Raw genomic sequence first — 21,665 nt, forward strand, 5'->3', positions numbered from 1 at the left:
TGTGTCACAATGTAAATATGTGTGTGTTACTATAGCATGTAACTACTGCTGTGCAGATAAAGAATTCATTCATTTGAAATAATCATAGAATTAATGAAAAAAACAAGATTTAAAAAAAACCAACAACAACATGATCATACTATGTGCGAGTAAGAAATCACAGAGGAAATGCAATCCAATCTCTTCAAATAAAACAACACGAATGTTAAAATCATGAAAAATGACGAAATAATATTGATAGATCATACACTCAACAGTAAAAATAAATAAATGTATAAACATGACGAATGTTTGATAGTTAAATAGCTGACACTTTAACCACTTGCTTAAAGAGTTTATTTTATTATTCATATATTATCGTATACATTTTAATTTTAAATTCTATCCATGATAAACAGAAAAAGGATAATAATCAATAGACGGTGTGTGTATTTGTGTTTGTATGTGTGTTGTAAAGGTGACTTAGTTAAGGTCATATATTCTGAAATGGACCAAAGTATGTCGTTTTTAAGATAACGAGGAACACTTTTGTAAGTGAAAAAATACTTTTCTTTCCTAAGAAAACCAATATACGCCTGAAAAACTAATATTTGACTTTCATGAAAATTGACTTCTTTATTTTTCTTGCAAAATCTTTTAACGGTTGATGTTTTTTATATATGTTTTCTATTTCTTTCGTAAACCATACTATCTCAAGTCAAAGGAATGTATAAGTGAACAATTTCAGTCAGTCTGAATATTTTATTCAGACCAGCAATGCCACGCCATCTCGCCATGGCCGGTCCAAGCAAAACCATATGGTTTGAACAACGATATCACAGTTAGTATGAACTTGCACCAAACTTTATTTCCTGAAGGCAGCAGTTGTTGATATTTCTCTGAAATACTGTAAACAAATGCTGGAATGGTTTTATCCGTCAACTGGACTTTGCATTTTCTTCTACAGATTTGCTAATATCGTTATCTGTTTCACGTTTGATTCTGTCATTATCAATGCTGTCCTCTGTATCTGTAAAAGCTATATCGTCTTCGAGATCATTACTTTGGTCTCGTTTCTTATACCCATATAGAGACATACCACCTAAAGAGTCTATGCCTCGTTTCTTAAAATCGTGAAATCCCATATTACCAAGTGTATCCAATCCTCTTTTGTAATCGTGGAACCCCATATTACCAAGTGTATCGAGTCCTCTTTTGTAACCATGGAATCCCATATTTCCAAGTGTGTCGAGTCCTCTTTTATAATTATGAAATCCCATATTACCTAGAGTGTCGAGTCCTCTCTTGTAACCATGGAATCCCATATTACCTAGCGTATCAAGTCCTCTTTTATAACCATGGAATCCCATATTACCTAGCGTATCAAGTCCTCTTTTATAACCATGGAATCCCATATTACCTAGCGTATCAAGTCCTCTTTTATAACCATGAAATCCCATATTACCTAATGTATCTAGTCCTCTTTTATAACCATGAAATCCCATATTACCTAAAGTATCAAGTCCTCTCTTGTAACCATGGAATCCCATATTTCCTAGTGTATCTAACCCCCTCTTTTTAAAGTCATGGAAACCCATATTTCCAAGTGTGTCCAATCCTCGCTTCTTATAATTATGATAGCCCATTCCACCTAATGTGTCAATGCCCCTCTTTTTTAATCCATGGAAATTCATTCCTCCAAGAGTATCTAAACTTCTTTTCTTGAAATCATGAAATCCCATGTTACCAAGAGTATCTAACCCTCTCTTTTTAAAATCATGAAATCCCATATTACCAAGTGTATCTAACCCTCTCTTTTTAAAATCATGAAATCCCATATTTCCAAGTGTATCTAACCCTTTCTTTTTGTAGCTATGAAATCCCATATTCCCAAGTGTATCTAAACCCCGTTTGAGGTAACTCATTCCACCTAACGTATCTAGTCCACGTTTTTCCTCATTGTTTTTCTCTATATTTGATTCTAAAAACATTCGCAGCTCCTCAGCACTATTTGGATTCACTGTATCTTCCAGAACTATTTGATCACCCGGTGACAGTTCATCTAGAAGTTTTGCATCCCATGATCCATTCTCAGAATCAAGTAACCTTTGTAGTTGTTCCTTTATCTTAGTCCAATTAATTTCTTCTTCCGTTTCTCGAACGTGCGTACGGTGATTATTAACGCCGGAAATCCGGTCCAATGGTGTAATTGGTGTTGTTGTTAATGTCCATTTCTTTAATTCTTCCAATAGCCTACTTGAGCGTTTTTGTCTGAATTTGTCCTAAAAAAATAAAGACAAACATTGAATAACATAACATATATAGGAAAATTAAAACATAAAACATCAAGGGCAATTTCGTTTGTAATATTTGGAATTCCATGCCCCGTTTGATAATCGTTAAAGATATAGCAACTATATTTACAATCTATATGTGCCTCTCCGGGCCAAGGCCGGTTATTCATTGGTTGTCATTGGTTTGTGTTTTTCCTTGTTTGGTGTTTGTTGATTATTTCATAAATGAGGTTGTAAGTTTTTTGTTCGAATTTTATAACATTTTCTCATCTCGAGGTTTATCATAGTTGACAATACTGTATGTTCTTTCTCGTTGTTAAAGTCGTATGCTGTCATATCATTGCTTACATCTTCTCCATTTTAATTCGGATGGAATTGCAATTACAGAATATAAAGCATCATATGGTACCTATTGCAATCATATAAAAAAACTTTCTACATGTGTAACAGAAGATAATTCGCCTTTTCAGAATCTAAAGGACTCATTGTTTGTACACCAAAATGAAAATAACGTTACGTCATTGGTTGGATTTCCATTGTTTAGAACATTTAGAACCAATCACAACGTGTTGATGTACGCTTTTGAAAATATTACCCAGAACGCATCAGATTCTGAAATGGCGAATTTACTAACAACAACTGTTTGCCTTAGTAACGTAGAACCTGCTAATAACTTAAATGTAAAGCAATGCAGAATCTTGTAATAACGACTAAATGTGTGGTAACTGAAATTCTACTAGAAACAAATCATGTTTCAACAACGCTTGTACGTGTAGTGACTTATATTTCCCTATCATCGACGTTTTGTGATAGTAACGAAGATTATCTTAGAAATAGCTATAGGTGTAAATGAAAAAACTATTTTGTATGCCCCATTTCTGGGCATTTCTGGGCATTTCTGGGCATCATATTTTATGGTCTGTCCGTCCGTTTTTCCGTTCGTCGTACCGTTCTTTCGTCCGTCTGTCCCGTTTCAGGTAAAAGTTTTTGGGCGAGGTAGTTTTGATGAAGTCCGATCAACTTGAAACGTAGCACACATGTTCCTTATGATATGATCTTTCCAATTTAAATGCTAAATTTTAGTTTTTATCTCTTTTTCACGGTCCACTGAATATAGAAAATGATTGTGCGGATAGTTCATCCGTGTATTAAGAACACATTCTTGTTTTAAATGAAAATACAAACCTAGATTTTAAATTATTTCAAAATTTATTTTGAGAAGATTGACTTGTTTAGTCATTGGTTGTTGAACATGAATTTAAATCTTATTTCCCCTGTAATTACCGCTGTTTCATTAACTAACAACTCAATGCAAAAAAATAGGGTAATTCAATTTAGTTATTATGCTTGTATAAATAGACTTTGATGTTGAATAATTTTACTGAATTTGATCATGATTCTATTTAAGGGTGTGTTGTGTTGTATCAGAAAGTACTTTAAAGTCAAATTCATTTAAATGCATTGTTAATTTTGACTATGATAGAATAAGAGTTGCAATTCACAGTTCAGTAAGGTTTACCAGAATATTTAGGAAACGCAAACTATCAATATAACAATATTCTATGTTAAACACGTTCATAATGTTACCGTTGATTAAAATTTGTGGGTGTTTAAGCTCTACACCTGCGTATTGGACTTGATGTTTCAACTCAGTTAAATATGGCACTACTAATGAGTCTTTTGTAGACGAAACGCGCAACTGGAATTCCAAATTATAGCCCTGTTAGTGGATGAGGTTTTGGTCTCCTCAGTAATTAATTTGAAGAAAAGAGTCATCTATAACATAAAACCAGATAAGGTTTTAGAGCATACGCTCATTGAATTTTAAATGAACATTTATATGAAAAAGTAAAATGACAAAAATACTGAACTCATAGGAAAATTCTGTCCGAAAAGATCCTACACAAATGGCAAACAGCCAAAAAATTTAGACAGAAAATATAATGTTTTGTTACTAGTCACAGAAATTTCAAAATTGGTAAATTTTGTCCCAACTTGGAAACTCGGGAATTTATAAAGCTAGTTAAATTAAATACACTCCTGTCTTTTGAAAATGACCTAAGGAAAACGTCTGTGTACCTTCAACCGGACGTTAGTGTAGTTCGGATGCTATCTTAGTTCTAATGCCTCGAATCGGGCGTTAGTGTAGTTAGGATGCTATCCTAGTTCCAATGTCTCCAATCTAGTATTCAAACTTGGCAAACAAGGAGGTATTGACATTTCTATCTTCAATGCTACAATAATCAACTTTAATCAGATATCATTGTGTAAAGGATGTACACCCTTATAAACGAGCTTATTGTATTCCAATCAAAGCATATTTCCCTTGAGAACATACGGTCGCAGTTGTAATTATTATATTTATTGTCACCGGAAGACGCGTGGAAATTAATTTTTAAGACACGGACAGTCAATGTATGAAATGATTCATTAGTTTAATTGAAATATTCAGAAATGAATGATCACTTGATGTGATTGGTCAATCATTTATTACTTGTACCTGAGGTTTATTCCGTTAGAATCAATAGAAGGAGATGTTTCAGAGAGATAGCAACCAAACAGAAGTAATATCTAGAAATATAGCCACTATAACGAATTTCTATTGGTTAAGTACAAATTTTATAACCAAGTTCAATTAATTGATTATTTAAATTAAAATTGTAAATTACTATGAGCTATGAAATTGATTCAACATTGAGATGAAAATACCAAGAGTACAATCAAAAACCACAAGTCGACAATACCATGTTCAATACAAATGTTAGGCAGACAAAAACAATCAAAAAACGAAAAACTCTTCAAAATTCAGGGGTGAATTCTTATTTACTAAATTGTATATAACCTTATATCAATGATTGCATTATATATTGGTAATACCACTCATTCCTACTTAAAAATTGTGCATATTATATATGAAAACATTCACGTTACAATTTAGAAGTACGAATGATTCTAAGCATTAAAATAATAAGGCATTTTATCTTTGAAGTCATAATAAGATTGATTTGTCTCTATAAAATCACATAACATTTAAAATTGAAAGATTGGATTCTTTCATTAATTAATTACGTGACGAGACACCGATTATTATTGAGGTTTTGGATGACGGCCTTATTTTCTATATCATTTAATTTTCTACATCATTCTTGTCTCTATTTTACAAATGTTGTCTGTTGCACCTCATTATTTTCCATTGTTTTTTTTTTGCTATTTTTCATTATTCATTCGTTTTTTATTTGGCATTTTATTCTGCAAATTTTGCCCATTATTCTGTTTATTCTAAAAACCCTTAGCGACGTGTTTTCATTAAACACTTTTTTGTATTTTACTGTCCCTGCTTTTTTCGCAATCAGAAACTGAAATTTCAAATGTTTTTATAATTCATCAATTGAATTTAAATTTCTCTATCTTTTAGCTGAACCTTGTATAGTAACTTTATCATGAAATGCTGACTTGACTACAATAATTAAGCGAATACTTAACCACATACTACGAGGAGAACACAAAAGATGCCTTAAACTCGGTCAAGGTAATAGAGCTCATTTGTGTTAAGTGATTCAATTAAGATTATAGTCACGACAAGGGTAGTGTTATAAATTGATGTATAGTTTTAAGCTTAATCAATCTGAAACATCTGCTATGTCGTAAAAAATAAATGAGATACAACTATTTGATGCTAAGTTCTTAAGAACTAACTATAAATTTAACAAAAGTTACCACTTAACTAAACAAGAATATGTCAGTTCTGTGGAATACGATTTTGTAAGCAGAAAAAAACATAGTGAATTTTATTGTCTTGATGGTGTATACAAATTATGTTAATAGTCATTCAGTTTGCGTTTTCGTTACTTATATTACCCTAAAATATAGGACTCTACAGTTATATTTCTACCATTTTAAATCCACCTTTTATGTCACACTTTGTTTATACAGGCTCTAATCGGTCTTCATATATATATATACAAAAAGTAAATAACAGATATACCGAACACCAAGTAAATAAACTCATCATAAATACCATGATTGAAATTTAATATATACGCCAAAATTCAATACGAAAAGTCTCAAATGGCAAAATCAAAAGCTCAACCACAGCAAACGAAAAGAAAACAATGTTTCTTTGACATTGATCTTTCTATCTGAGTGTAAAGTTGATCGAATTCGTAAGTGTCACTCTGATTCATGTAGAAAAGAAAGAAATAAGATGTCATCTAACGGATATACGTCAACGCGCCATTAATGCAACAAACAGTGAATTTAAAAACATTTATCATTTACAAGCAGACAATATGACAATGTCACATCATATGTGAATGCAGATTTCGATCGGTATCAAGTAAAATCACAAAAATATCGAACTCCAAGGAAAATTCAAATCAGACGGTCCCTAATCAAATAGCAAAAACAAATGATAAAACGCATCAAACGAATGGACAGCACCTGTCATATTCCTGACTTGGTACAGGCATTTTCAAATGTAGCAAATGGTGGATCATACCTTGTTTTATAGCGCTAAATCTCACTTGTATGCCAGTCGCATCAAATTCCGTTATTTGTACAACGATGTGTGAACAAATTAAAACAGACATAATCAGTAAAATAGTCAAAATATGGTTACAGCAGTCATCACTGTGTTACAATCTCAAAACAAACAAAAAAGCACAAAAAAGCACAAAATAATCTATCAAATTAGAAAAACCACATAAATTGTTTCGCGTGTTTGGCGTCATAAAATTGTTAACGTCACATAGGAAGAAATTTTGTCGTTCAATTTATATTCAAAAAATATAATTCTATTAATGCATATGTCTGATAATATTTTGAATAACGTTTTTGATTTTTTTTATATGATTATTTTCCTTAGTAAAAAAGTGCTTTCCTGCATTTTTCGTGGAATGCTATAAAGACAAGATAGAACAGGAAGTAGGAATTCTCATTAGAAATAAATTTAATATCCATTCCACACTTTAAATGTGGAGAAAACAATGTCCCAATAATGGAAGATAAAGCTTGACAAATGGGACAAATACAGTAGACGGCTAATTCTTTTTATAAATTATCACTTTCTTTACGATGTGAAACGGACGAAAAAACAAGAGTAATGGAGGGTCAATAGTCATTAATAATTCAATGTTCATTTCCGTATTACTGTAGTGGACATCAACTTCGTCAATGGCTTCTTTGGTCAAATAAGTATTCACAAGGCGTATAGTTGATGAGCTGTTGTTGCCGCTCTAATTAGAACGCTGTCCAGAATTGAGGAGTTTTACACAGAGTAATTTAATATTAACTACACCATTTTGAGATCATAAATAAAGTTGAATTGTATACATAGGCTATTTTTTTCTACTATTCATGTCAAAATAAGCATAGTCTATCTCAGTATGTAAAACAGTGATATGTAAAAATAAGCATAGTTTATCTCAGTATGTAAAACAGTGATATTCAATGTAAATTTTAGAGGATTTACAGTTTGATGGGGTTAATGCCATGTTGTTGAGAAAAAGGAGAAGTCAAATATCGTTTCATCCAAATTGATGATGAAGTTTCTTTTGATGACTGAATATGAGATACACAACATATTGAATTACACATATATGTTGCGTTCAGTGGCAATTGTGCTATGTAAACAATTGCCTGCCATACACAGCGTCATTTTCTTTAAAAGCAGAGAAAATAACGAAACAACATCAATAAGTTAACTAATGCGTTGTCAAGTAGACAAACTTTCAAACAATACTTATAAGTATACACAAATCACATTTGATATTCACTATAAATGAAGATGTATAATTAAAGGTACTTGTCGAAAAAGAAATTGCCACTTATATACTTATATAACCGCGAGACCCATCTTACTGAAGTCATTGTACAGGAATTGGCTCTTGATATCGACGCGACCACTCGGCTGTTGAGATCGAAGCAATAATTTTGAATTTGAGATTGACGCCTTGTGAAAGAGTGAACACATTCAAAAAATGTTTAAGGCAAATTTCATATTGCTTAAACTTGAGTTTCTGTGAAGCATGTTTTCCTGTTGTCTGTTTTTGCCTTTTCATTTTACCAAACTGATTGTAGTTTTTCTATGACGTGTCACGGTACTTTTTTTTATCCCAAATTCATGTATTTGGTTTTGATGTCATATTGGTCATTCTCATCGGATTTTGTCTAATGCTAATTTGTCCGTTGCAGTGTGTGTTACATTTTAATGTTGTGTCGTTGTTCTCCTCTAATATTTAATGCGTTTTCTTCAGCTTTATTTTGTTACCCCGATTTTGTTTTTTTTCCCCATAGATATATGAGTTTTGAACAGTGGTATACTACTGTTGCCTTTATTTATTGGTATGATTGCCTTTTTTATCACATACTTTTTGAAGATACGTAAAAAGTACTTCAACATAATAAAACTTTTAGTAAAAGACATAGTCTACCTCCATATGATATTCCATCTCCAAGTAATCAATAACAATCTCATCAATATAACATTTTCACGATTCACTAAAAAATTGAACCTAAATTCATTTTAATTTTAGTTTAAAATACCAATTGTACTTTTTGAATACTATCAAAAGTTACATTGTATTGAATCAGCTTTGTACTTTTGTTCTATTAACAATTACTACTGAGAAGAGTCCATTAAATAACAATGTCATTAATATATAACATAGAATCAAAATGCCAGTATCTGAAACATATCTTAGTAAACATGTTTCTTTTAGTATGATTAATTTTTCATATGATATATGGCAATATTTCACTTGGGATGCTATTATTACATCGTTGTTACACTTTAAACGGTGACAATTAAGTTTAAATAACTGTAAAAATGAATTATATTTGTGACATAGAATTTTCAAATCAAATTATAACAATTACCCAACCGTTGCGTAAGTTCATTACATTCATATGGCCGTGTTTTTCGCCGATCGAAAGATTTATTGAGCATTGTTGTAGAATTTAATATTATAGTCATCTATTTAGATCCTTTTCATTGATATTTATTAGTAACAGATTATGTAACATGAGATTAATATCGGTGATAAAGTCGAGACAAAAATAGGGGGAGTGGTATCTGAGGATTGTCACGAAATGAATGGGAATTAAGGATACTAAAAGACGAAAAACGAAAATGAATAGGTGTGACTTAATAAGGATAACAAATTTTCATCCTTAAGACCAAAGATCAAACATATTAACAATTACCAGTGACCGTTCTACCTTTACAGTGAGAAACCCGCATATCGTATAGTAAATAGTTCTCAAATGTCCCAGGATTATAATTTAGTACGCCAGACGCGCGTTTCATCTACATAAAACCCACTAGTGACGCTCATTTCAAAATAGTTATAAAGCCAAACAAGCACAAAGTTGAAGAGCATTCAGGATCCCAAATTTCAAAAAGTTGTGCCAAATACGGCTGGGGTAATCTACTTATAGGATAAGAAAAATCCTTAGATTTGCGAAAAATTCAAAGTTTTGTAAACAGCTATAATAGGCTTTGGTAAGACAAACTGTAAAACACTTGTTAAGAAACAATCATCAGCACTGTGTATGCTACAACAAAGGAAAGCAAATACGACAAAAATAACCAACTACAAAACACTGGATAACAGTTTCGTGTTGCTTATTCTTTAGTTTTCTATGTTGTGTCATGTGTTCTATTGCTTGTCTGTTTGTCTTTTTCATTTTTAGCCAGGCGTTGTCAGTTTATTTTCGATTTATGAGTTTGACTGTCCCTGCGATATCTTTCGTCCCTCTCTTTCAAGCATTGACTTATTAGAAACTATTGCAAATTGAATCATTAGTCCCAAGTCGTCGCTGGGCTTTTAAAATGTCGTATATGACTTTTTGGCTAAAATACTTTTTGACACCAATGGTCTTGCGGGAGGAAATCTTTGGTATTACAAAATAGCATACATTTAGACCAATCAAAATGTGTGAAATAAGACATATTACAACGTTGCCAATGTCAGTTGTTTGTAAAGTTTGCTTCCAAAATGTTGTATGAAAACTTGAAAATCGTTGTAGAATGGCTTTAGGAAAACAATAATTGTTCATTTCTTTATTTCTGTGAAAATAATTTAAGTTGGATAATCCAGAAATATCAAAGGTTTTATTTCACTGCTGCTATTTACAAAAATGTTCAAGTTCACATACGACATTTTGGAAGCATGCATTTTGTCAAAATTTTCAAAGCCTGTTTGTGAGATATTTTTTCTTGATAATTTGGTAATTTACAACATTTTAGAAGCCCAGCGACGAAGTGAATTACCCATGGAAATCCAAGAAGCCAGAGCTACTGCTCTATAAGACATGGAAATCCAAGAAGCCAGAGCTACTGCTCTATAAGACATGAAAATACGAGGAAGTTTAAAATAACAAAAAGAGGAGCAATAGAACAGATAACAGTGTGATCAAAAGAGGAACAATAGAACAGATAACAGTGTGATCAAAAGAGGAACAATAGAACAGATAACAGTGTGACCAAAAGAGGAACAATAGAACAGATAACAGTGTGATCAAAAGAGGAACAATAGAACAGATAACAGTGTGACCAAACGAGGAACAATAGAACAGATAACAGTGTGACCAAAAGAAATAACAAATAGAAATCTTGATTGCTGCTACAAAATATATACAATATTGAAATCAAACGTTCTACTCAAAACAGAAAGACTTAAATTATATGCGAAATAAGTAAAAGCTGCATGAGTGTTTATGTCAATTGTTGTAAGGTTATTAAGATCAACAGGGACGCATAATGTATTGTTTAGTGTATATGTTCCTGGTGTTATTTCTAAAAGGTTACACAGGTCAACAGAGTCGCTAACTGTACAGTTAAGTATGTTTCTGGTATTATTTCTTAAAGGTTAGGATGGTAGAAAGGTGGCTACCTGTGTTGTTTACGAAGTTCCTGGCATAGTTTCAAATAGTGGTTTGAGTGGTGCAATGTTTCTTGAGTTGGTTTATACTGTCGTATACATTCAATATGATTTTACTAAGTAGGTGATATATGTTTCATTAAAAGGTCAGCAACTCTTATAGAATTTGATTGCACAAACCGTAAAGCTGTAAACTATCACAAAAGCTATTTTCGTTTCATTATTGTATTTGAAGTGAAATGAACAACAAGTACACAGTCAACGTATTATCAGATATGTCAATAGTTAAGTATGGGATATTTTGTTTATAAATAAGGACTATGCAGATTTGATATTTACTTTTAAAATTATAAAAAAAAGAATGAACGCAGTTTCGACAGTGCTAATATATATTGATTATGTTATTGGAATTGTACCTTTGTATCCTGGATCTAAAAAGGTCACAAAGAGCAGTCGGTACACAAAGTAAAATAAAGAATATAGCAAGGTCAGTGTAGAGAGGCCATTCTTAGATAAAGTCGTACAGCATTCATTATCTACGAATCTATCAAATATAAAAAATAAGAAGATATGAAGGAGGCAATCAACGCATTACATTGAAAATACAATAAGATATATCAACAAAATAAAATAGAATTACAGAAAGAAGCAAAAAGACTGGGAACAATTTCCTTGGAAGTAATAAGGCAAAACTTTAAAGATATCAGGCTTATCATTTGTTTCGCAAGACTGGCGTTCCGTTTTCATGAGACTCATGAGTGGCGCTCGAAATTAACCAGGTGAAAGGCCAATTAAAAACGAAGGTCAAAAGTCTTTTTCCAACAAATCTTAATTTTCCAACTGCAGTCTTACTTTTATTGTCCTTTTAACATTTTCTATTTGATCGTCACAAGTGAGTCTTTTGTAGACGAAACACACGTCTGGCTTTCAAATTGGTCAGCCAAATTGATTCTACAACAACAACAACAACAACAACAATTTTTTATTTGTCAATTAAGACATTAATTGCCTAATCGTATCAGAGATTACAAAATGTAAACTTTATAAAATATCGGCTCTCAATGTCAATTATAATTATATTTAATGAATCTAATGATTTTGTACTGTAAATGATAAATCAACCTCGTACATGTGAAGTAATGTCATACAAAAAGGATACAATCATCCACTCTTATTTGAAAAGTGTATGCTTAAAGTTGGGAATGTCACCTAACATATTAAATATCCGATGAGTTTGGACTTTTGAACATATAAATTCCATTAGAGTTTAAAAGATTGATTATTTTCTTTTTTTCGGTAGAAACATCAATGTGATTTTTACCAATTCTAATTAAAGTTCTGTAATGAAATCAGAAATTTGTATGTCAGGTTTTCATGACAGTTTCATTATTTGTTTCATTAGCCCCCAAAAGCATATTGCAATACAGAAAACATAAATGATAAAGAATTTATTGGTGACCTTCTACATTTACTTGCATGAGTTTTAAAGAAAATGAATTAGGTTTTCAACCTGTCACGATGTTAAGAGCAATTGAAATGAATTTTAATGGTTTCGTCCTTGATTGTATCAATACCCTTGTAATCAGAGATCCGGTTGTGACAAGGCCCGATGGTGACATGTATCAAAAGCCTTGTAATCAGAGATCCGGTACTGACAAGGCCCGATGGTGACATGTATCAATAGCCTTGTAATCAGAGATCCGGTACTGACAAGGCCCGATGGTGACATGTATCAATAGCCTTGTAATCAGAGATCCGTTACTGACAAGGCCCGATGGTGACATGTATCAATAGCCTTGTAATCAGAGATCCGTTACTGACAAGGTCCGATGGTGACATGTATCAAAAGCCTTGTAATCAGAGATCCGGTACTGACAAGGCCCGATGGTGACATGTATCAATAGCCTTGTAATCAGAGATCCGTTACTGACAAGGTCCGATGGTGACATGTATCAAAAGCCTTGTACTCAGAGATCCGGTACTGACAAGGCCCGATGGTGACACGTATCAATAGCCTTGTAATCAGAGATCCGTTACTGACAAGGCCCGATGGTGACATGTTTCAATAGCCTTGTTATCAGAGATCTGGTTGTGACAAGACCCGATGGTGACATGTTTCAATAGCCTTGTTATCAGAGATCCGGTTGTGACAAGGCCCGATGGTGACACGTATCAAAAGCCTTGTAATCAGAGATCCGGTTGTGACAAGGCCCGATGGTGACATGTATCAAAAGCCTTGTAATCAGAGATCCGGTACTGACAAGGCCCGATGGTGACACGTATCAAAAGCCTTGTAATCAGAGATCCGGTATTGACAAGGCCCGATGGTGACAAGTATCAATAGCCTTGTAATCAGAGATCTGGTACTGACAAGGCCCGATGGTGACATGTTTCAATAGCCTTGTAATCAGAGATCTGGTACTGACAAGGCCCGATGGTGACATGTATCAAAAGCCTTGTTATCAAAGATCCGGTACTGACAAGGCCTGATGGTGACATGTATCAATAGCCTTGTAATCAGAGATCTGGTACTGACAAGGCCCGATGGTGACATGTTTCAATAGCCTTGTAATCAGAGATCTGGTACTGACAAGGCCCGATGGTGACATGTATCAATAGCCTTGTAATCAGAGATTTGGTACTGACAAGGTCCGATGGTGACATGTATCAATAGCCTTGTAATCAGAGATCCGGTACTGACAAGGCCCGATGGTGATATGTATCAAAAGCCTTGTAATCAGAGATCCGGTACTGACAAGGCCCGATGGTGACAAACCATATGATGTTCTGTTAATTTACTGTTTTTACAATATAAAACATAATTATAACTACTATTGATTTTATAAACACAGATGAAAGCCTCAACTAGATTCGACACAACCTTTATATAAATTTAAGTTTTTAACGCAAGTGCAACGATAATCTTACTAACACGATACGCCAGTCTGATGTACTTAAATTAAAAAATTTAATTCTTGTGTCTTTGATTATTTTGTCACTAGATCATTATGCTGCCATAAAGAAACGAGACCGAATTAAATGTAGTTAATATTAAAATAAGAAAATGAGGTACGATTTGCAATGAGACAACTTTCCACAACAAACAAAATGATATAGAAATTAAGGACTATAGGTCACCATACGGCCTTCAATATTGACCAAACTCATACCTCATAATCAGCTATAAAAGTCCCCGAAATGACAATTCAATCGAGAAGACTAAGTGCCTAATTTATATATAATAATAACAGATAATGAACGAAAATCAAATAAGATACATAGCAAAAAACAAAAACCACTGAATTTATTTTATTTTATTTAAACTGGAATGCAATCGGAACCGTTACACAAAGGTTTTGTTCTATAATTTGAAATAATACGAAGTTACAAACAGGCAGCCGCAAATTATGAATTTATGGTAAGCATAGGTTTGAGAGAAAAAAGATGAAAGGAATCTAATTCTCTTTCTACATTGTATAAACAGAAATTGACGACAGAGAAACTTGTCACGTGCCCACTTAATACTCACGTATACTTTGGATGTTAAAATAATTCATATAATAAATCGCATATATACCTTTTACTTATCCTATTAATAAATTACTATTCAAACGGACTACTTTGTATCCTGAAATAGAAGATACTTATATACTTTATTTAGATACATTATCTTTCTTTTTTTAGGTTATTTTCTTTCTTTCAACCAGTTTTCTTTCTCGAAATTGTAATGCATACAACATTTATTACATTTTCTATTCGACCATTTTTTTAAGCTATCGAAGGATAAATGTAACTACAAATATGGTATGGGGCGCACCAGGGGAAATTAATGTTGGGTATTCATTCTATCATTGTATCAATATTAGATCATGAAATTTATGTAAAAACAGTTCAAGTGTAAGTAGCATATTCTTATGCATTGTCATCTTTCTATCACACCATTATATCTGTACTTTATATGACGACTTATCTAATTTGTTATATTTTGGCCACGAGCATCACTGAAGAGACATGTATTGTCGAAATGCGCATCTGGTGCAACAAAACTGGTACCGTTAATTTTATTGTTTTAAGTATCATTTAAGTAGTGTGTTCTATCTATAGCTGATAATTTCTATCGGAAACACCTCCAATAACCACGTAAAGAGTCTCAAGGATATAATAACTTCCCACCATTCATTTTACCGGATGTGCCCCATAATATATTTTTAGTAATGCTCAGCCTTTGATAACTCATATAATCGAATAATTTGTTACATGTTTAGAACTTTTAATCATAAGTACATCTCTGTAGATACAGTCTCATTGAAACATCTGTATCAAACGCTTTCATCAATTATATCGGAAATAAATTTGAGACCATGCATTGCCTCATCAATTGTATAATGATGGATCTATTTTCTTCAATAGTTTACATGATAGAAATAGTTGGTTTTGTCACCTTTGTTGACATCGACATATTTCATTCATAGATATCCACCATCCTTCAGTAATATATTGAGATTGGATCGTAATCTATAACATTTAGTTAGGCTTTTGTATTTGTGGTTTTATCATCAAAATGAACCTTTAGACCTTCGGTAGTGTTATTCATCATGTTACGAAAAATTATAACGTAATTTGTAATTTATATACTAGTATTTGTTGCAATTTTCGTTAAAATGTTCCATTGCAGACAACAGAAAAGGAAGAAGAAAAAGAAGATTAAAAGAAACTAATAGCCGACTCTATATGATACCATTAAATATAACTTCTTATTGGTTCCGTCGTTACTAATTACCTTTTGATTTTCTCTAATTAGTGCCTTCGATTTTAAAACGTGACAACATATTTCTAAAAGTTGATCATTGTTCCGATAACGTTAATCAGTGCATGATTTTTCTCTAAGCAAAACTCCTTTTCATGCTTTTAATGCTATGCTAAGTGCATATAAATCCTTTTCAACAAAACCTTTGTCAAATGAAGTGAAACATGAGTGAAGAAATGTAATCCAATTTCATTTAAAAAGTTAAGTACAGTACAGTTCCTTCATTGTCTCTGACTCTTAAATCTTAGTGCGTCCCTTTAATCTAAGAACACTTTCTTAATGTGTAACTTACTAGGTCTAACATAGTTATAGATTAAACACATAGATAATCAAAGTGACTGTGATGAAAATTTGAAATAAAATATATCCAGATTTTTTGCGATATTACAACAGTTACTGTATGTTTATACTCATTTATTCATAATTTGAAATTTATGCTTTTGCTTCAAATTATTCATGATTTAGGTTTGAGAGTTAGACTTTAAAAAGGATACTTTTATCAGTAATGTGTTGTTTACATGTACCAAGTTTGGAAAATGGCAGTTGTTGTTTACTTGTTATTGTGATTGATAGCGTTTGATTTTGTTTTTAATTTTAAGGACGTTACCTTTTTGTATGTGTCTTGGAGTTAGATATTTTTGTAATACTTTTGTCTTGAAATTCAGATTTGTTTTTTATTACCAAACACATATCGAAAAAATAAGTTTTTGTTCCCTTTATATTAAATTCTCTTTTTAGTGAAAAGATTTCCTTTAGAGTCATGTTTATTTTTACTTTTTTGTAATGGTTTATATATATTCTCATCATTTTATTTTAAATAAAAGTACGCGTGTTTTAAAGACAATTTATATCTTATATTTATGACTTATATTCGAATAGTTTTACAATCAATCAGACCTTTAAATTTATGAATACATTTTCCTGATTATCACAGTACCTACTTACATTGCAGAACCAAATCTTTGTTATTGAATTTATACAAATTAAACGTCATGGAAACCAAACAGCTGGTACCTTCTCTTGTTTAACATTCATATAAACATTGTTTTACATCTCTCTAAGAAAGTTTGTTCCTGGATGTTAATAATAATCACATTTGTATTCTGTCTTTTTATATGCAAATAAGACATAGTTTCTTATACAGCATGTCCAACAAATCATATTGGAAAAGAAACCTTTTATAAATATGTGTCCGTAAATGACAAAAGACTTCCAATCGTAACTACTCGGCCATTCTCGCTACGCAGTACAATAGCCTCGTATGCACTACGGAGAAATTCTTCTTAAATTGTTGGCCGGAATTGTAGTGATCCGCGACACAAAGAAGTTCTATCCTCCAGGTGGCGCTATAATTTGGTTACATATCACAGTAATCAAGAACTTTAACTCTGCCAAATATTTTGGCGCGAAAGAAGGAGCAAAGTAAATAAGTAATGGTAAAAAATTTGTACCATTCCAGTCGAAAAAATATAAAATTCAATCGGATCGGAAAATTTTCCGGACAGGAGCAAGTTAAATCAGTAGTGGTAAAAAAAATGTACCAGTCCAGTCGAAAAAATATAATTTTGAATCGAATCGGAAAATTTTCCGGACAATGATTCCTCCGCCTAATGCATACGAGGTTATTTCTTCGTGCAACCAGAAAGGCCGAGTTGTTCCGATTGAAAAGACTTTTAGAGCAACCGAATGACTTCCGGAGCAACCAGGTGCACTTCCGGACCAACCGAGAGTACGTCACTTAAATGACAACACTTACTTCTTAAGTAAATGTTACATGATCTTACTAATTTAAAAACTAACTGTTTCACGACCTTACACTGTTTATAAAATTACTGTGAATGACTTAATTGTTTTAGAATAATGTTTTACATGATCGTACTGTTTTAAAATAAACTGTGACATACATTGATTCTTATGGTTTTAAAGATAAACTGTGACTTGATGATACTGTTATGTAAAAAAATAATGTAAAATTATTTCATTGTCACAGATTCATGTAAAACATATTTCGTGACATTTTTTTTTTCAGAGACTTGTGTCTTTACTAACACGCACAAGGTATATCATATGGTTATACCAATTTCTATTTTCTTTTTGTTGATAACTGAAGATGGAAATTGTGAGATGCTAATAACAGTAACACTATCGACAGAAATACTAAGAAGATATTACACCAATGTTTTCTACCTCCAACCTATTCAAGAGTTTTGAATAGATTGTACAGTCTAAAACAGGTCCATTAACAACAAGTTCCCTTTAAGGACAGACACATTTATAAATAATTTGCGACAACACATGTCAATATTCCTCATATGAGACGGACTCGTTAGCATGATTAACCATTTTCAGTTACTTTTTTATGATATGGAACTATTATTCCAAACTGAATTCCTATCTTCGGTAAAACACAACAAAATAAACGTTACAGTATTTGTTAGATGGCATTTTTCAATAACTTAGTATTTGATATATTGGATTGCTTAATAACTCACTATTCATTAGAATGTATTTCATAAGTTTTCGTTATTATCCTTAAAAGGTTTACATATAGAGGCACTAACTTAATTATTTCAGAATCTTTAACAAATCAAGATATTCCAGGATGCCAATGAGACAACTCTTAACCAGAAACTAAAAGACAAAGAAGCCAGCAACCATAAGTCATCACACGGTTTTCAATAGTGTACTAAACCTTTACCACATAGTAAGTAATAAAAGGTTTAAATGACAAATATCAATCGATTCAAACGAAAACAAGAATATGATATACAGAAGCAAATGAAAACCACTGAATAAAAGACTCCTGACTTGAGACAGGTACACACAGAATGTGGTGACAAATCTATGTAACCTTATTTATAACAATCCACAGCTAAAACATTTGACTTTTCTACTCTTTACACCAGTATTCCACATTCCAAACTAAAAGACAAATTGAAAGAGTTCGTATTGCTTTGCTTCGTAAAAACGAATGGCCAACGTAGATACAAGTATCTTGTCTTAGGGAGGGATAAATCCTACTTTGTAAAGGATCACTCTGATTCGAACAAAAAATTCTCTGAAACTGATATTATCAAGATGCTTAATTTCTTGATTGACAACATATTTGTTACTTTCGGAGGACGTGTTTTTCAACAGACTGTCGGCATTCCATTGGGAACAAACTGTGCCCCTCTACTTGCCGACTTGTTTCTTTATTATTATGAAGCTGACTTCATGCAGGAACTTCTTAGGAAGAAAGATAAGAAGTTAGCAATATCCTTTAACTCTACTTTTCGCTATATAGATGATGTTCTTTCACTAAATAATTCAAAATTTGGTGACTATGTGGAACGCATCTATCCAATCGAGCTAGAGATAAAGGATACTACAGATATCTCATATCTTGACTTACATCTAGAAATTGACAATGAGGGTCGGTTGAAAACAAAACTTTACGACAAAATGATGATTTCAGCTTTCCATTTCTAAGTAGCAACATTCCACATGTTCCAGTAGCACCTGCATACGGGGTATATATCTCCCAATTGATACGATATTCCCGTGCTTGCATTTCCTATCATGATTTTCTTGATAGAGGGTTGCTGCTCACAAGGAAGCTATTAAACCAAGAGTTCCAAATAGTGAAGTTGAAGTCATCCCTTCGTAAATTTTACGGACGCCATCACGAGTTGGTTGACCGTTATGGAATAACCGTTTCACAAATGATATTGGATATGTTCCTTACATCGTAGCTACAATCCCCTTCCCTTTCATGAATGTGACCTACCAAATTAGACTATTTACCGGATTTGATATCAAATAAGCAACACGACGGGTGCCACATGTGGAGCAGGATCTGCTTACCCTTCTGGAGCACCTGAGATTACCCCTAGTTTTTTGGTTGGGTTCGTGTTGTTTATTCTTTAGTTTTCTGTGTTGTGTCATGTGTGCTGTTGTTTGTTTGTCTTTTTCATTTTTAGCCATGGCGTTGTCAGTTTGAATTAGATTTATGAGTTTGACTGTCCCTTTGGTATCTTTCGTCCCTCTTCTACAGTTTAAACACAACTTAAAAATACCAGTCAGATTTTACAGAAAGCAAACCAAACTCACATTAATGGCTGATATACTATCATGATGTCCTACCAAAGTTTACTACTGTACTTTCGAGAAGATGTGATACATGTACAAGGGAATTAAAGAGACCTACTCAAGGATCGTCGACTGAAATTCCAAATAGATTGTATACATGTACAGGGAAATTAAAGATACATATAACCTACGCAAATGTTGACAACTGTTGTTCTGACCAAAGTCTGGAAATGTATACAGGGTATAGGGAAATTATAGAAATTGAATGACGTAATGAAATACTAGACACCATATTAACTTTCAATTGTGTGTTATCTCAAATGATTTCCTAAATAACTGTTATTTCATCTGCCAACAGCTAGACATTTGATCCTCTTTTCAACAATATTACGACTTCTCATCACTTTAACAATCAATATATTTTCATTATCTTTCAGAAATGAACAACTACAAATTTAAAAAAAGTTATAACAATATATGAATGTCATTTGGGTTGGACATATTGTTGGGAAAGAAAATAACCTGAAATCATTAGAATTTCTGCTGACATGTTCATAAATGCATTTTATCTAGATGACATGAAAACACTAAATTTAACAGAAATAATAAGTTATCCCTTTTAAGATCATCACAAAAATAATCTATATTTATCAAAGTCGAATTTTGTCAATACAGATTGCAATGATATCAAAGTCAGTGACATTTTTTTACTCCTTTAGAATAATTGATCCTTTTAACCCCGAGACTAGCGGATAAATAGGAGCATCTAATATATTAAAGCAGCTTACACAGCTTATTCTACATGAGTAATTCCTTTTAACATTAACATCGTATAACATATAGTTTGTAATACAATTGTCAGTGTTTTAATTTTTTTTAAAATGACACTGTATAGATACAAGCCCTTAGAGATTGCAAAATACAATTGATTTTCTCATAGGTGTAAACAGTAGCATTACGAGATTTAGTTTTTCTATAATTTGATAATTTGTTAAAACCAAGTATCAAGTCAAGAATTGTTTTCCATTTGTTCGGTGTGTTTTGTCATCTGATTAAGGACATTCCGTTTTGAGTTTTGCTCGGAGTTCGGTATTTTTGTTATTTTACTTCAAATGGCAAAATAAAAAGCTCAAACACATCAAACTAATGGATAACAACTGTCATATTCTTGAAAATGGTAGATTGAACCTGGTTCTATAACTAGACATAATAGATCAATCTAAATCACATTCGTTCAACTAGCGCAAGCAAGTTTAAACCATTGAACTCAAACAGAATTTGTCATTGACAGATTTCAGAGATCTAGATGATGAAAACAATCTATCACCTTTTACCTAATACAACATGGCAGATATCTTTTATCATTTTTTATTGTCAATGATGATCCTTGAACCGTGAAGATAAAATCCGACATATCGGACATACAGACAGAATAGAGTATTGTATAGAAGAACACAAGACAAGGACTATTTAACATGTCATTGTATAGTTATAAGAGGTTATTAATCGTAGAACAGTTGTATACATTTCGGTAAAGATTAAACTAGGTTAATGATCAACATAGATATAGCTTAATATTATCAAACAAATCATCTAATTAAGCTATCTCACAAAAATGTATTATATTATATT

General features: G+C 32.4%; 1 protein-coding gene across 1 annotated transcript in view; it reads right to left on the bottom strand.

Annotated features, from left to right (window-relative positions):
- Window positions 1-326: 326 nt before the first annotated feature.
- Window positions 327-21,665, bottom strand: part of LOC143057657 (uncharacterized) — a 42,934-nt gene continuing 21,595 nt past the window's right edge. The window contains exon 2 of the mRNA XM_076231016.1: window positions 327-2,261. Coding sequence (XP_076087131.1) covers window positions 918-2,261 — 1,344 coding nt within the window. The 3' untranslated portion in view covers window positions 327-917. The remainder of the gene's footprint in view (window positions 2,262-21,665) is intronic.

This window comes from Mytilus galloprovincialis, chromosome 13 (assembly GCF_965363235.1).
Source record: "Mytilus galloprovincialis chromosome 13, xbMytGall1.hap1.1, whole genome shotgun sequence".
NCBI lineage: Eukaryota > Metazoa > Mollusca > Bivalvia > Mytilida > Mytilidae > Mytilus > Mytilus galloprovincialis.